Raw genomic sequence first — 18,075 nt, 5'->3', positions numbered from 1 at the left:
CATACAGCATCTGAATTTTGACAGCAGGTTCACACATTCACTTATTTTTTTGCATAGTACACATGTTAATATGCTTTCAAGTAGCTTTATGATGTGGGAATTAAGTCATTTTACAACTATACTTGAATGCAGCATTTTGGTAGACTTTTCACCTGCTTTTCCATGCTGACTTTTAATAGGAATTTTAAAATGTCATATTTGTGGCGTCTATAATGTGGGCCACTCCCTTATGCTACACATGAGAAAATGTCGAGTTTCCATTTTTTTTGGAAGCATTGGTCATGCCATTGACCCCGGCAGTAGCCTAATAGAAATGAGCGTTGCACGTTGAACGTTACACGCAATTTGTGTAGATATGAAAAGTGACATTTATTTAGCACATTTTTACTATGTTCTGCTCTTTGTAAAAATATCTGAGAGGAAAATAATGAACAAACGACTTTTCTCACAACTCTTTCTCGCTTTCATCATTCCTAGAAGCACTAACCACCTACTTCTGCCTCAGTTAACGTAAAGGAACAGATTTTATCGCCAACTTTTAAGCCGTGAAACAACGCGTCTCGGTCAGTCTCAAACACACCCGTCAGTCTGCGGTTGCGGTCTTCCTATGAGCACGAGCGTTTAGTGGTTTCCATTGGAAACCGGACCCGTGCTCACAAGAACAACAGCTCACGCATCAGGACAGTCCCACTCCGACAACAGAAGAGAGCCAGGAGGATTTTACAGTGACGTGAATCTAGTTTCGGTCGGTTTTTTAATACCTTGCTATCTCTGTGTCTTTCCACCTGTTACAGACTTTAAAAAAAACTTCGCTGCAGCTTTTGTTGTATCAGCAGACACACTGTGTTGCCCTGGCAACTCTGAGCTGAGAGCTATTGAATTACAAAAATGGGGTCCGGGTTTTCTGTCCTCGGGACCTTCAGTTACAGAAAATGAACTGACATCGACCGTAGGCTATCGGTGAGTTGTTTCCTTATTCAAAAGGTCACGAATTTAGTTCGGGTTTGTTCAGGTCTTGGTGGGTAGGCCTATATACTGTTAGGAACAAAAGGCCAAAAGATCAAACACGGGCCAGAGAAAGCAAGAAACCCCCTCCACACAAGAGGGCAATAGTGTTCAGTATGCAAAAAATCATCACATTAAAATTAAGCATTTCATTTGATTAATTTTGACCAAAGTTTTTATCACTTATATATTATTTGTCCAAGTAATATTAGTGCACAACATGTTTTGCTTTAGGCCCTAAAGCAAACAATTTGAAATATTTGGGAATTTGGAAAGCCCTAAAGTTTAGGGTAACGTTATTGTCCTTACATTTGACACAATATTCCCAATTTTGCACGGTGGTGCAAAAAAGACTTTCAAACATGCTTGACTGAAAGTAATTAATAAGTAAGTGTTTCTTGTTAATAATGGGCCGTGATACTGTTGCTAAAGAGAGTTGCATCAGTGCCAGTTCCACAATGGGCCAAATCTTAGCAGTAAAAATAATACTATATATTAATGATGGCTGAATTCCATTTAGCCGCTTCAGTTTCAGGGTCCTTGTATTACTCATATTGTCACACTGTTATGTTTACTTAGACACTTGAATAGAACAGAGCCATGCTAATGTTATAGACACCTATGCTTTTCCTGCTATGACAAGTTAAAATATCTGTTGTGTTATATAGGCTAGTACATTTGTTAGGTTATCGCATCTTTTACATATTTTTTTCATTGTCATATTTCTATTCTATATTTATGTTTTTTTTTTCTGTTGCAGTAATTTGCTTTAGTGTTTATTTCCTCTTAATATGTTTATGCACCAGTCACCAAGGCACATTCCTTGTGTGATACTTACTTGGCAATAAATCCTGTTCTGATATGTGTTGATACAGTATGCTGAGTATTGATGTGTAACAATCATTTGAAAGTGGAAAAATAACTTAAAATCCTCATTTCATGTTTTTTTAACCGTCAATGTTGTCATCACTGTGAATAGGTGAAGAGAGAAAAACGAATGCTGCCTGATCATGTCTGCTCTGGTTCGACCTGGAGTTAATGTTTCAGAGCTATGTAAGGATGGAGACAAGCTCCTTGAGGCCGGAGAGTTGGGGAGGGCTACCTCTCTCTACATGTCTGCCTTCAGGACTCACGCCGCCTCCACCGTGTCCCACATGCGGAACTTGAAGTCAGGCATGGGTGGGGTGATCTCTACTCTAGAAGGATGGCTTGACAGTCATGGGGAGAACCACCCTGCTCAGGGTTTTAACAAAGGTCTTGCAGCTGTGTTTCTGTCCACACTCTGCCCTAACAATCTGTCAGCCACCATTTTTAAGATGGAGTCACTCCTTCAGAGTGGGGTGCATGGCTGCGAGGAGATTTTTGCTCGCTGCACTGCTCTGCTTGAAGGGATGCAAAACCCTCATCCACAAGATGCGACTCGCATGGTGTTGGAGATAACTCGTGCCCTGGCCTGCTTGCTCTCAGAGACTCACAGTATCAAGGGCCTGAAGCTTTACCTCAAAGCTTACCAGAGTAACAAATCTGAAACCGTCACACTGGTGAAAAGCAGACAAGCTCAGCACCTAACCAAAATAGTGATGGCCTTTACAGACCAACTACTGCACATACATCCCTCTCTGATATTTGACAGCGAGTGTGCAGTGACAACAAATGAGAATGATAAGCTAGATATAGAGGCTTCTTCTTCTTCTACAATTATTGAGTTTTTGTTGGCTATCTCACCTGGCAATAGAGAAGTGCATGAACTTCAAGCAGCATATTTATTTTTGACAGGCAGGTTTATGGACAGTGCAGAGGTGTACTCTGCTCTCTTGCATCATGGTTATTGTCAGAAAACGTCAGAGTGTAGCACAGACAAATCATACCAAGACCCTCCTGAGAGGAGAGCTAGACTCTTAACCAGTCGAGCCGCTGCCTGCTTGTCTGCAGGTGGACGGATTGCGGAGGCATGCAGGGATCTGGGTGAAGCATTTGAGTTACACCCTGCCACTGCCCGAATTTATTTTCAAAAGCTATTCACAGATCATGGTACAGGGGTGGCTGCTCGCAACCATCTCCGTCAGCAGGCAGAGAGAGGCCTGTCTGGTTACAGAGAACGGGTCCCCATCCGTCCAGACCTGCGGTCCTCTGAAGGAGTTGAGCTTCTGGACCCTGTGATCACTCAGTTACGGACTCTGTGCCATTTAGAGCCTGATGGGGGAGGCAGAGAGCTGCGGGTACGACTGGCTGACTGTCTGCTCCTCAGAGGAGAACACAAAGAGGCCCTCTCCATCTGTAGCCAGCTAGCTGCTGCCCAAGGTCAGCAGAGCTATCAAAACACAGTGCAGGTTCTTTGTGGATATGCACGACTTCTCTCAGATGACCACAAGGGAGCGTTGGAAGACTTCCAGGCTGTGATTGAACACAATGCCCCCCACCCATCCAGCTGTGTGCGTGCACTCTGTGGCAGGGGGCTCCTGCGCATGATTGGCGGCTTACACTACCTCACAGCTCTAGACTATGTGACAGCTAGCAGGCTGCACCCTCAGGAAACCGCACTGACTGTTCGCTGCTTGGTACCATGGAACTACAGGGGGCTGCTGTTTACTGTTTTACTAGAGCAGGGACGAGTCATGCTGGAGGGGACAGGGGAGCACGAATCCATGTCCAGTTCAAGTGAAGACTCCCAACAGCCCCAGCAGGGGGATCAGCCCCAGGCCCCTTCAAAGAGAAACAAACACAGATCAGGGTATGATGTTTGTCTCACAAACAAACAGTTTACTCAATAGGCCTTTTTTTGGAACACAGTTTGACATGTCACCGTAGGAAAAGCACAGGTGTAAATAATAAAATGAATCATGGCTGAATTCCATTTAGCTGCTTCAGTTTCAGGGATCTGGTATTGTGCATGCTGGTTTAGAGTGAGGGCCCGCGCCCGACAGAGCTGTAACTGAACCCGACTCGAGCCCGACACAGTTAAAATCAAATTTTTTTCACATGCTAATGACACATGTAGCCTACGTTTGTTTGTGTGGAAAGCCCGCTTTTATTAAGCAACTGTAGGAAGGCATTCGGAAATGTCAACAGATGAGCGTATCAGCGCACACGGGGCAACAAGCGCACGTTAATAAGCTGTTTTAAATTTAAAATGTTCAATGTGTTAACCTTTCCTGATTGCTTAGTTTCCGACCGTGGTAAGAAAACAAGGGGAGACTCGTTACCTCCAGGGCCGACGTTATATAACGTCAGGGTTAAAATCCCGTTTCTGGTGAGCAAATGAATGAACTTGGCTTTCAGTCTGAGGTTTATTTCGGACACCGCACACACTGTGTACAAAACTTAAACTGATTCCACCAACTCTGCTCTGGTCGCATCTACACGTCTGCTTCCTCTTCCTCTTTCTCTATCTCTCTCTCTTCTGCCCACTTTCCACACACACACACACACACACACACACACACACACGCATGCACGCACGCACACACACACACACACACACACACACACACACACACACACACACACACACACACACACACACACACACACACACACACACACACACACTGAGCTCTCTTAAAGGAGCCGCAGCACCATTTTACAACAAATGCCTTATCGCACTGATATGAACGAGCCCGACCCGAACCCGAACATCATTTCTAAATATCTGTCGGCTGCTGGTTCACTGTCACACTATCATGGATTACTGGGACATTTAGAACAGAGCCATCGTTGATGTTATTAGTAACACCTGTACTTTTCCTGCTATGACAAGTCAAAATGTCTGCTGTGAAAAAGGCTTAGGGTGTGTCACTTATCCAAAATCAGAAGTTAGCTATGCACATTTTTTGAAAATGTATTTAGTTCTGTGGTTAAAGTTTATCTCAATAAAACTACACATTTCAGTTTATTATCTCTGTTCTCATTCATGTTTTCTCATTGAAAAGCATTTCCTTGGTGTTGCACTTTTTCCTGCCCCATGCATTAGGACTCCAGCTGGTGTCCAGTCTCTGGCTGTGCTGCTGATGGAGCTCCAGCCCGGTGATGATGGGTCTCAAATTCTGGCAGCAGATGCCTTGTACCAGCTTGGCCGAGTGGAGGAGGCCTACCGCCTACTACTTTCCATTGGGCCCAGCAGTCCTCGGGCACCCATCCTGGCTCGCCTCGCCCTACTACAGCTGCACAGAGGCTTTCTTTATGACACCAATCAGGTATGTGGGTTTGGGGCAGTGGGTCCCAAAAGTGAGGTGCAGAGGCACCAACATGTTTTTTCAAGCGGGATCCAGAGTGCGTTCTCGCCTGATAGGAAAAATGTCATTATTATTTATTTGTTTTCAACAGTTTATGATTCATGCCATATGAAGATTCGGCAAATGTTTCAATCAGAGATTTAACAATCCAAACTGTAATTTCTGCACATATAGCAGAAACAGGTAGCCATTTAAGATTACTGTGTGACAAGATCTTCTCTTCTTCTTCTTCTTACTAGTATTTATGTGTCATTCTCATTCACTTAAATTTCTCTCTGGGCACAGCTTCAAAGTGTCTTCATTCAAGAAATCAGGAGGATCCACAAGGACTCAATTACACGCCCTTTCTTAATTTGTATATGAGTTGATGTAGCCTTCACAAATAATATACTACAGCAGAGCTGCAACATGATAAACCACAGTGCTGCCCAGCAGACAAGAGAAACATTAAAACTAGTCTAGTCACCTGTAGAATCACCAGCATGTTCAGCATTAAAACTACAAATCAGTTGATTTAGTCTTTTTTATTAATGAATTGAATTAATGTAATTGAATTTTGAATGTTTTTTAGTCAACACTGACTCCAGTCTATGTACTGTTCTACGTTTATGTTAGTCACAGGTAGCCCATAGAGCTGTGACTGTGAATTCCTTTTATTTAAATATCAAGCACTTTTCTCCAGGATTAAAATGACATTTTAGTTTGGGAGTGTAAAGTAAACTGGATAGGCCTGGATCTGCTCTAAGCTAAGGTCATGTTTCTAGTTTTTAAACAGCTAAGAAATGTTGCGACACATTATAACTACATAATAAAAAGAAATGTGGTTACTGAACGTTTGCCATAGAATATTTTCAATTTTGTTATACGTTAATATTGGTCAATAAGTGTAGTCGATCCCAAGTGATTAACTGAACTGAATACCATTTTTTTTATGTTCATAAGTCTGATGTAATAAAGTAACAACACAGTGGTGTGTCAGGTCAGGTATCTTAATACATTTATTTCTTAATTTGACAGTGAAAGAGATAAAGATTTCATATCTGTTTTCTCTGCAGCTGCTTAAAAAGCTCATTCAGTGCGGCGATACGAGCTGCTTGCGCCCCCTGTTGGCGGTAGCACAACAGAAGGACCGGGCTCTTCTGCAGGCGCACTGCCACTCTGCTGCTAAACGCATCCTGGAGGGCATGCGAGAGGAAAGCGCTGTCAGGGAGGCTGTGGCATATCTCTCCATTGCCATCATGGCCTCTGGTGATTAGAATCTGATTGATGAGATATTGATGTTTGTTATTGGTCTGTTTCTGATTGTTGACTTAATAAATAGTGGGTAATACTTTAATCTAGATAGGATTTGAGGGATAAAGAGAAGGGTTGGCACCAAACAGAGGCTTTGCTTCTGTGTTTGGCTTCACCAGAGGTACATAACTTTCAAAACCCTGAACACAAAGCAGACAGATTAGCTCTGTATTATTTAACTATGAAACAGCCAGCCTGAGCAGAAGCAATTTTAACACGTATCATACATACTCTGTGTGTTTGGATCAGTGCTTCTTTAGGTATAAATATGGAAGCAATCAATGCAATTGAAAATGATAATGCTGTGAATATTTTGAAACTAATCAAATAATTGTATTTTTCAAGGTGGCGTGGCAGCAGAGTCTTTACTGGAGAGAGCGAGGTGTTATGCCCTGCTGGGCCAACGAAAGACAGCCATCTTTGATTTCAGTGCCATACTGAAGGAGCACCCAAAATACGTTCAGGCCCTCTGTGGAAGAGGCTTCACCTATCTCATGCTGAACCAACAAAAGGTATTCTTGAGTTGAAACACCGTCAAAACATGCCATAGCTCAGAGCTTGTACAGTACTTAAAACAGTTTATTCCTTTTTTATGGCCTTCTCTAGACTTCAAGCCACACTAGGCAGATTTACACATTAGTGGCTGAAACTGGTGACTGGAAAGGTAACTGTTTGAAAAAACTAGAGTTTCAGGAGGCACAATATATAATGACATCTGTAAACTGCCAGTATCATGCTTATGTTTACCAGTGTGGGCAGAAAAAAAGAGGCAAAATATGTATCATTTCATGTTGGCAGAGACAGTCAACACACCTAACAATAGAAATAATTTGGGCAAATATATTCTACATAATCTCAGGGGATGTGATGTATTTTTTCCACAAACATTTAAATATTGGCTGATAAGACAGACGTATTATTAAGTGTCGGCGATATGCATGTTCAATTTAAATATAATATTCAAACTGCCTCTTCCCCTCAGGAATGTACTCGTGATATACTGGCAGCACTTCAAATAAACACTGACATAGTCACCAAAGACATCCTATCACTCAAGGACAAGGCACGGAAGCTCGTCTGTGATTGGCTGCATCAGCTCTGTCGGACCAATCTGTCGGACATCCTGCTCGCCAATGCTGTCCCCTGCCATAAAGAGCAGCTCAGAGAGGCTTTTACAATTGGTGGAGCTCTGATGAAGACAGACTGCAGAGACCCCAGATGGCATCTCCTCTATGTGGACATACTCTTGGCCAAAGGTGAGATGGGAACTTTGCCAAACTTTGCTGCTGAAATTCTCAGTGGGATCCTTGATGACAATGGAAATTGTCTGGTTAGAAGATTTTGGTTTAGGCTGTGCGGTGTTTCCACTTTGATAAAGAGAACTGTTGAACCTGGTGCTCCTGGTTTACAGTAATCCTTACTCCTGCTGTTATCCATCTACTCCAGGTGAAGTTAAGGCAGCAGCCGCTCATCTGTGCCAGGTGTTTGGCCAGGAGCCGAGAGATGCAGTGGCCCAGGCCAGGGTGGGTGTGCTGGAGGCCTGGAAGCAGAACTACCGCAGCGCAGCTCGCAGGCTCAGCAAACTGACTGAGAAAGATTTGTCCAGTCTGGGCTTCTTGCTGGCCCTTATCCCAATCAATCAGCGCAAATGCATGGCACAGGTAAGCCTACGTGCAGGAATCCTGGATTCAGTTTAGAAAGAGTGGCATTGCCAGAGTTGTTTGTGCTGGTTATAGATAGAGAGCAATATATAATTATTATATACTTCACTGTCATGGTGTAACAGTGCTGATTAAAATATATCAAACAATAAAAACAAAACAAAACTGCAGTGGCACCTCCATCAATTAGGAGGTTCTCTCTGAACCTCAATCACAATATATATTTCATATGCTTGAGATGGACAGTAAGCTCAGAATTGATGGAAAGGTATGCATCAGAGAACATCAACAAACAGGTTTAAAATACTTACAAGACAGGGCAACAGCGTATTACCTTAATTAGACTAAAGTATTGTATGTATTTATAAATATTTTACATATTATTGCTCGGCATCTATATTGCAACAGGCAGCAGCACAGGAGGCCAGCAGTGTGTCATCAGGTGGCCAGTGGGATCAGGCCCTCACACTCCTGACTGTGGCAGTACAAGCAGGGGGAAATTACAGACTCCAGTATCTTCGCCAGCGGGCTGCGTGCCTCGCTCACCTGGGCCTACACGAGCGGGCCATAGCTGACCTGGACAGAGTTATCCAGAAACACAATGGATCTGACTCCAGCTGCTCAGATGAGCACCAATTGTGGGCGGAAGACCTGTGTCGGCGAGGCCGCAGCCTGGTGCTCTGTTCCAGAGAAGGAGCTGCTCTAGAGGACTTTACTCGGGCCTTGGAGCTCCACAGGAACCAAGCCATCCAGTGTGTGGAGGCTGGTCTGGGGAGGCTACGTCTGGCTGAGTGCTTCCTGCGGGGAGCTCTGCAGCACTATGGGGAGCAGCAGCTCAGTAAAGCCTGGACAATGATTGAATGTGGTCTAGTTGTGGACAGTGACAACACAGAGCTCCGCAGACTGAGGGCAAAGGTCAAACGAGAAGTAGCCAGCCCCTGCAATGTCAACTAGTGTTGATAGTCAGAATCGCACAGGAGCTCCAGCTGAGCTCACATAATGTAGCTGTGTCAGTGCCTGTACCTTAAGATGTCATACTGTGGAGGAACAATCTAACTGATGAGAAATCTTCCACAATTTTATAGCATGTTTGATGGTTCTAATTGTTTGAGGACACGGTGCTTCGGTTCATATTATGTCTTCCAATTTCAATTTCAATTTGTAGGATTAACAACAGTGTTTGTTATAGTATTTTATATCTTTATAATTACAGCAAAGCCGTGTATTGAATATGAAAGGAGTATGTGAATGGTAGATATTTTCAACACCACACGTATTGAATGTTTTATTATCCCGTATTTTATGAATGATTTAACCTCAGCACTTCATACATTTTATGACTGAAACATCAGTAATTGAATTATTGTAACAGAAACAAAACATGATGGTCAAGATCATTATATGATATGAAGGAAATCATGCAACGTGAAATTAAATATATTTTAAGTCAAACCATCACACCTAGATAATAGATTTAAGAAAGTGCCCAATGTGCAGGTTTTATGCTTTTGAAATGGAGAAGGCACACTTTTTTAATCATATCCATGACAGCACATAATTTAATAAGCATAAATACAGGAAAACAGAAATAAATATTGGAATTTAGTTCATACCACTCACAAAAATCACTAAAATCGCTAAAATCAGTACTCTTCTCAGTGCACTTGAAGAAGGACTTTATAATTTAAAAAGATGTTGAATTTAGAATTACATGTATCCATTTACTGTATGTCTAACTTGTGTTGAGAAGCTACATGTACTTTGGTATTATGCCAACACAGTAATGTATTGTGGTTCCATGTTGCCGAAGTAGGATCTTTCCCACTCACTCATAAGGTCAAAATGCAGTGGGCGGTCACAGAAGGTGCAGGAAGCTGTGGCCGGGCTGCTGATCTGGAGCCCTGCCTCCTGCCACACCTCCACCAGTTTCTCTGTGGATGAAACACAGACACTCATAAGACTTAACAATTAAAGGCAAATATTTATTTCTCTTTAACGTCTCTGTCTTAAAATGTAATCTCTGCTCATTTTAGCACCAAAGTTATGGTGTTAGTTTTGCTACTAAGGGGCAACAACGTAATGGTCTCTACAGAATATTGTCATTTTACTGCATTTGCAGGTTTGCGTGACAGGTGGATGCCAAGAGACTCATACATGCTTACAAAGCAAAGGGACTCACTGAGGAAAAACATAAATCACTTGTACTGGCCATTCCTGGGGGGGAAACAAACAAATTAATGTGCACAGATTTTAAAATCGAGTTCTCAAATTACCTCATTATTTACTCGGGCCTTGGAGCTCCACAGGAACCAGGCCATCCAGTCCTCGCTTAACCTATTTAAATGTTTACTAGATCAATTCTGACCTAATTTTGGTAAGGATCCCCACACTCACCCACAAAGTAGTCCATCATGGCGGGGTTGTGATGAGGAGATGGAGCCAGGCGCAGCAGCTCCTCACCACGAGGCACCGTGGGGTAGTTGATGGCCTGGACGTAGATGTTGTGTCTCTCCAGCAGGGTGTCACACACCTTGGTGTTGAGCTCAGCGTTGCCCACCTAGAAAATGGGTGATGAAAGGTGATGTGAACCGTTTAGTGGTTGCTTTTATTCAACACAATTATGTCATACGTGTAGGAATTCGAAGCCATTACTATGGTTGCTTTGGTCAATGGAGTCAAAAGTATGCCACTGGAATTATCATAGAATTTTTCTGTGTTACGTTAAAATCATATGATGCATTTTTAAAAAGTAATTACAAATTGATTATTTCAATTAGCATTTAAATGATGCCTTAAAACATGATAAAGTCACAATAACTGAATTTTAAACAGGAATCACAAATTAAATGGTATCACAAAAAGATTTAAGTTTGCATAATTCAAATGCAAATTTTGAGGGTTAAGGTTAACTGCTCTTCTGATCTCTGCAGGGTAAATCCAGACAGCTAGCTAGACTATCTGTCCAATCTGAGTTTTCCGTTGCACGACTAAAACAACTTTTGAACGTACACATATTCCACCAAAACAAGTTCCTTCCCGAGACTATTTTGCAGCGGCACCGTGGCTCCACTTGGCGCTTAGCACCGCCCAAGACGACTGTGATTGGTTTAAAGAAATGCTTATAAACGAGAGCACGTTTTTTTCCCATCCCGGATTGCTGTGCGGACTAGCCAGACCTTCCTCTGCAGCGCTGTGGAGGAAGGTCTAGCAATGCGAGACCACATCACAACAGACATTTTGACTTATCATAGTCGTAAAAACTCAGGGGTTACTAATAACATTGACAACATAACGATGGCTCCTTTCTATTCACGTGTCCCAGTAAGTCATGACAGTGTGACAGAGAACCAGCATGTGCAATACCAGGACCCTGAAACTGAAGCAGCCAAATGGAATCCAGCCATCATTGATTTCATTGTGCACCCTTTCCTACAGTGACATGTCAAAAGTGAAAAAAACCTATACAGTGATGCTCATAAAAGGCTGCATCTTGCATCTACAAAATGGCATGTTACAAAAGGTTTCTTATATTAATCTTAAGGGTTGATACAGACAATTTTTGTTATAAGTGCCAGACTTGCTCCCTAATGATGTAACAGCTAAATGCGTTGTCATGCAGTTCCTATAAGATTATTCTCTGTGACAATTATGAGATAAATTGCATTGTTAATATTTATCTGACCTAAAAGATACTCTAACTAGAACTACTAACAACTAGAATAGTCAGATGAGGAGTTGGTGAAGTGAGATATGGTAGAGGAGGCAGCAGCACTGCCAAACCTTCATACCCGTATGGGGATGATGTGGCTAGGACAGTTGACCACAGGTAGGCCCTTATCCATGAGCAGCTGCCTCATGTGTTTGACATTCCTCTGGTGGGCTCTGCGGAGCACCTGCCCCTCGGGGCTCTTCAGGATCCGGACAGACTCCATGGCTCCAGCCAGGACCATCGGGGGCAGGGCAGTGGTGAAGATGAAGCCGGCTGCGAAGGAGCGCACTGTGTCCACCAGGGCGGCGCTGCTGGCGATGTAGCCTCCAAAACATCCAAAGGCTTTGCCTGGAACAGCAACAGATGACAAAGAGCATGTGAGGTGAGGAGACAGAAAATAATCAGTAATTTGCGGTACACATTTTCTACACTATCACATTTCAGAGGCAACATATTTTATTCCATGTATTTTTTTGACAGCTAAAGTTACCTTATGGTTAATATTAATATATATTAATATGTTAATAGTTTACATATGAAATATGCATTGTTACAGATAAAACTACCCAAGAGTATATATAGCTGTTATAATAATAATAATAATAATAATAATAATAATAATAATAATAATAATACAGTTATGTAACCTATACAATAACAACAGCTGGAAAACAGCCATTTTGCATATTGTGTACTTTTACTTTTAATACATATGTAGATTATTAATCATACTACTGTAGTTTTGAATGCTAATAGATTGAAAGAAGAATCCGATGGATACACATTAATAAAGCATGACACATTCTACCAACATATTCTGTTGATAGTGAGACTAAACTCTGACTGTTATATTTTAAAGTCCCAAATATACTTGTATAGAGTTAAATTATATTATGAATTGATAAATGATTGATTGATTGTTGCTTCTGTGTCAAATTATGACATCATCATAATGTATCAAAGCGTACCGTGAGTTTTGTGGGTTAATGTCACACTATTCATTTATTTTACTTTGAGCTTGTGTCTTTATTTATTGCCAAGTGAACACTTGCAACTAGGCCTTGACAAGTCATGCATTGTAAAGCAGGATTAGTTTACACTTGATATGTGCTTGACAGGGATTTCTACCTAAAACCCTGCAGTTGTCATAAAGCTACACACTGCACCGACTCCCTGATGATGGTTTTATCAGTGCGACCAGAGAGGAGTAGAGTAGAGCCGACACCCCGCTGATAAAACCTCTGCTTCATCCTGCCATCATTTAACCAACATCGGCGCAGCAGTCTCATACTTGTTGAGAGCTATTGCCGTGTTGGCAATATGACAGTGTCAGTTAGTGCAAAGGGCTGTAAATGGGAGTTTGGCCAAAAAAAGAGGCAATTAATCTACGACAGTTTGAAGCTGTTTGCCTTGCCCTTTTAGTGTAATAGTATATTTCATCATACCTTTCATAACAAAATAGAGATACTTGTGAAATGTTCAAAAGACAAGAAGTTTAGCTTTTCAAAAGATACTCACCTAAAGTCCCAGAAACAATGTCAATCTTGTGCATAATGTTGTCCCTCTCTCCCACTCCAGCTCCATGGGCTCCGTACAGGCCCACAGCATGAACTTCATCAACAAACGTCAGAGCTCCATAACGATGAGCGACATCGCAAAGATCTTCCAGAGGACATATGGCACCTGGAAGCCCCAGAGAATAAGATGTTATTATTAGAAGTGTCCAATATAGGTGACCAGCAGGAAATTCATCCTGCAAATGTCATCACTGTGTAAGATCTAGATGTATATGCTTATATGTGGAGAGTTATTTACACTATTTGTAAATCAACAAATCATAAAATGTTTATATTAACACAACCTTTGTGTGTTAGTGTTAAATAATTCTGAAACAGTCCCAGTCATCCATTCAGTCTACTTCAGTTTGTGCTTTATGGAGCTGTCAGCCGTGTAATATCACATAGAGAAAGCTGAGGGGGGAAACTACTTCCTCCCATGGGAGACAGTGATGAATGACAAATAATTCAGACTGAATGATTGAAGATTGTACGTACTCAAAACATGGCTCTCTCTTTTTCTTGATTTACAATATACATATAGAATGAGTAAATTTGCAAGTGGGATTTCTTCTCATTAATGGTACTTAAAACCCAGTGTTTTAAGTGTTTTTCTTGCTTTATCAGAACAAAAGAGATTTTAAATGGCCCATTGTATTTTCCTCTTTAAAATTTATTATTCAAACTATAGATATTGTATGGCTTAAATGTGAGCTAGATATTTTCATAACCACACAGCCACCTACATTTGTATTTTTTCTCTTAAAACTGTACACATACAGTATTACTTAATAAAAAAGTAAGTGAATAAATATACATTTTTACATTTAATTGATTGATATCTAGACTCTTTCTGCATTCAAAGGGTAAGTTTAAGTAGCTTTACCCTCCACCATATAGCTGATTAATTGAATAAATGAAGTAAATCTAAATAATCTGCTCTATCATTGCAAATAACACTTCATAGTACTAACCATCCATTGAGTGCACAGTCTCGAATGCTACTATTTTGGGTGTTTTGTGGTCAGAGCGTTGCAGCAGTTCCTCCAGGTGTCGACTGTCATTGTGGCGGAAGATGAAGCGCTTGGCTCCGCTGTTCCTGATGCCCTGAATCATCGATGCGTGGTTCCCTGCATCAGAGTAGATCTCGCACCCTGTACGCCACAGTGAACACACCATGAAACCAGTAGAGATGACTTCTATCTAAACAGTATCAACTCTGACATAGTATCACCTTTTCTACAATGTATGAAATGTAAAATATAGATCAGTGGTCAGTATTTACCTGGCAGCATCTTAGCCAAAGTGAAGAGGGTGGAGTCATTTGCCACAAAGCAGGAGGAGAAGGCCAGAGCTGCGTCTTTCTGGTGCAGCTGTGCCAGCTCCTTTTCCAGTGACACATGGAAGTTACTGGTGCCTGAGATGTTCCTGGTCCCGCCTGCTCCTGCGCCGTGCTTTTCCACAGCATCTCTGCGATCATCCAGAACAAAAGGATCAATCATTACATGCCATGAAAGGGGTTACCATCTCCTTCTTTTAATTTTTCTTTCATATTCAGTCTCAAATATCAAAAAAGTTTTGCTTTTTGCCAGAGCCGTAGAATCAAGTCAGTCTTACAGTAAGACTTGTGACTGGACTTGGACTTGACTACCATAAGACCTGATTAACTTGACCTTTGCCTCGTTGAGTTGATTAGAGAGCTGACAGCAAAAACATTCAAGTCTCAAAATAAGAAAATAAAGGTAAAAAAAAATCAGTGACAGGCAGGTCCTAACACAATTCATCTTGAAAAATGAATTATTAGACCTACCCATTAAAAGGACTTCATCTCCACAATGTAAAACTATTAACACAGTTTTGAAAGAAAAATGCTGTCAGACACATTGTGTAACAACTGTGTAAAACTATGACATTTGCTTTTTTTCCCATTTCCTGATACCTGATCGCACTGAGCACCTGTGGGTGTCGACTCATTCCCAAATAGTCATTGCTGCACCAGACGGACACCTGGGAACCCTCCCGCCCAGAGATGGAGTAATCCTCAGCAAACGGGAAGACCTCAGCGCTCCTGTTCACGGTCTTGAAGACTCTGTACGTGTGGTCCTTTTTTTTCTCAGAGATCTTCTCAATAAAGAAGCGGTCATAGTCGTAGCTGGGACCAACTGCAGGGGGGATAGTTTTGACTTTGATTCAGTGACAGCATTCAATGAACAGCTAATCTAATTAGGCAAATAAAGAAACAGGTTTCACTAGACTGCATCATATTATAATATTAGAGGCTTTCAGTTCATTTTAACTGTAAAACACACCCATGTTGTCTTTGAGGAGGTGGGTGACAGTGTTGGTTTGAGCTGGTGTTGGGATGATTGCATCCTTTAAACCCTTCAACAGAGAAGTCATCAAACCTGTGGAACAGAAGTGTCATTGTGAGATGTTACTATTTTGTCTTGTGTTCACTTCAGCCTCATTACACCTGTTTAATTCTTCCTACCATCTTGGACGTCCTCCTGTACTTCAGGGCTGGCTTGGACAATCCCAATCTCAGAGGTGACAAAGGGGCAGCCCTTCGATACAGACACAGCCACCTGAGTAGCTCTCTGAGCAAACAGCCTCCTTTGCTCAACTGTGGGAAGTTGGTGACTCTTGGGTTTGATGGGTGAGACGCCCACCTTGGCCTCCAGAGAGGCTGTGCCGCTCACACTGATCTGGCGAGTGATGATGGGGCATTGATCGGCCAGAGACAGCAAGGTGGCTCCAGTTCTCCTCAAAGCTGGCTTAGGCACAGACTTTAGGAAGGGGCAGTGATGAAGGAAGGCAGCCATTGCAGTGCAGCTGTTCTTACTCTGAGTTAGGATGAAAGATGGAAAATTAATTTTATTCTGCACAAACTCCAAGGCATATGCGTTATATTTGTAAAGGGTATGGATTTAATTGCAGGTTCAGGCAAAAGTAAATACATAACCCTCTTTTACACATCCTGACTGCAATTAAATCCATACCATATATATATATATATATATATATATATATAGTGGTTCAGTTTAGCTACAGAGAGCAGTCGGTGCCTCCTCCAGGGTGTGGCAGGTTACTGCTGTTTATCTTAACTCTGCAGGCGCTCGAGTGCTGCCCTGACAGACGTCATCAGCTGAGGCTGGTTACCTATCAAATAATCCTCAATAAAACACAGCAGGGGTGCATCTAATTTTTTTTATTAATAACTTTCATTTCTCTGCTGTAAAATGTGTTTCAGACTCAGAGGACGAAATGAATGTTGCATGTAAATAATCAACTAAACGATGACAAAAAAATTATTAATTAATCCAGGTTTTAATTTGCAGATGAGCTACTCTATGTGTAGTTTAGTTTACAAACAAAGGCCGACCAACTGTATCACCTCCCCTCACAATTTCCTGTGGTCAGCAGATAAGGTAATTCTAAGAATCTGTGGCTTTCTCTTGTGGTTAGATGTTATCTTTATGTTGGTCTGTCAAAGACTGGAGTCTTTTAAACACCACAAGTAGTCACATGTTTTATCTTAGAAATGTTGTTTGGTTGTTGTTGTTAAAACATTTTATTTAATTGAATTTAAAACATGTAACTATTAATCACAAGCAAAAAAAGCCACATATACTATAGTTAGCTATAGGCTGTACTATCCACATCTCATGTTTCTTCTCATTGACTGCCAAGTCATTTATGGAAACACTATGTGTCCATCCCTTCATATTCATTTATGTTGTGTGTTCTCCACTACATGGATGGATGAATAAAGTACAAGTGAATATAAAAATGTATACTATATTTATGTATAGCGTGTAACAATATTTATTTAAACATTTATTTAACTAGGCAAGTCATTAAGACCAAATTCTTATTTACAATGGTGGCCTGCACTATATCAATACATATTTTAATATGCCAGTGTATATAACAATAATACTTATGATACTAGTGTGATTACCACCACCACTACTAATTTTACTACTACTACTACCACCACTACTACTACTACTACTACAACTAATCTTAACTAAATCTAAATAATAATAGTATAGTGTTGATAACACCAACAACAATACTAATACTAATGCTAATACTACTACTACTACCACTACTACTACTACTACTACTACTAATAATAATAATGATGATAATAACAATAATAATAATAATAATAATAATAATAATAATAATGAAACAGGTAAGAAGTTAAGAAGCTTACCTGTTGACCTGCACTGAGGACGAACTTCAGAACAGCAAATAGACAGGTCAGAAAGTGTCAACAGTTATTAGTCAGATGTTGAAAAGCAATCAGCTCTGCTCCCACCCCTCAGAGGGGTCATATGAGTCTCAGCTTAGGGTGTGTGTGTGTGTGTGTGTGTGTGTGTGTGCGCGCGTGTGTGTGTGTGTGTGTGTGTGTGTGTGTGTGTGTGTGTATGTGTGGCTTACATGTAGTTATACTAATAATATTAATAGGCTATTTAATAATAATAATATCGCTTTTAAAAATAATTAAAATACTACAAGCCACAATAACGTCACTGTAAACTAATATTCGTTATAGTCTACAAATATCAAATCGATGCTATAGTTAGTAAAAGTGATATAGTAACGCTTTT

At 41.1% G+C, this 18,075-nt stretch overlaps 2 protein-coding genes across 3 annotated transcripts; one reads left to right on the top strand and one right to left on the bottom strand.

Annotated features, from left to right (window-relative positions):
• Window positions 1-400: 400 nt before the first annotated feature.
• On the top strand, window positions 401-9,866 carry ttc34 (tetratricopeptide repeat domain 34). 2 transcript variants are annotated; one of them, XM_031286323.2, is made up of 8 exons: window positions 401-960; window positions 1,985-3,736; window positions 4,976-5,198; window positions 6,293-6,485; window positions 6,876-7,042; window positions 7,513-7,786; window positions 7,977-8,191; window positions 8,600-9,866. In XM_031286323.2, exons 2-8 carry the CDS (start codon window positions 2,016-2,018, stop codon window positions 9,143-9,145), a joined length of 3,339 nt encoding a protein of 1,112 aa, XP_031142183.1. In that variant the 5' UTR covers window positions 401-960; window positions 1,985-2,015; the 3' UTR covers window positions 9,146-9,866. The 2 variants fall into 2 exon arrangements, with proteins under 2 accessions (XP_031142183.1, XP_035863733.1); XM_036007840.1 differs by lacking the exon at window positions 401-960 and having other exon boundaries at window positions 1,743-3,736.
• Window positions 9,618-17,828, bottom strand: alas2 (aminolevulinate, delta-, synthase 2). The gene is made up of 10 exons (XM_031286325.2): window positions 17,679-17,828; window positions 15,948-16,299; window positions 15,766-15,861; window positions 15,396-15,618; window positions 14,742-14,926; window positions 14,431-14,610; window positions 13,419-13,583; window positions 11,980-12,248; window positions 10,586-10,748; window positions 9,618-10,122 (listed from the first exon to the last, which is right to left on the bottom strand). Exons 2-10 carry the CDS (start codon window positions 16,276-16,278, stop codon window positions 9,959-9,961), a joined length of 1,776 nt encoding a protein of 591 aa, XP_031142185.1. The 5' UTR covers window positions 16,279-16,299; window positions 17,679-17,828; the 3' UTR covers window positions 9,618-9,958.
• Between the last annotated feature and the right edge of the window lie 247 nt (window positions 17,829-18,075).

The sequence above is a fragment of the Sander lucioperca genome, chromosome 12, assembly GCF_008315115.2.
Source record: "Sander lucioperca isolate FBNREF2018 chromosome 12, SLUC_FBN_1.2, whole genome shotgun sequence".
In the NCBI taxonomy this organism is placed as follows: domain Eukaryota; kingdom Metazoa; phylum Chordata; class Actinopteri; order Perciformes; family Percidae; genus Sander; species Sander lucioperca.
This window is presented reverse-complemented; position numbering and strand designations above follow the sequence as displayed.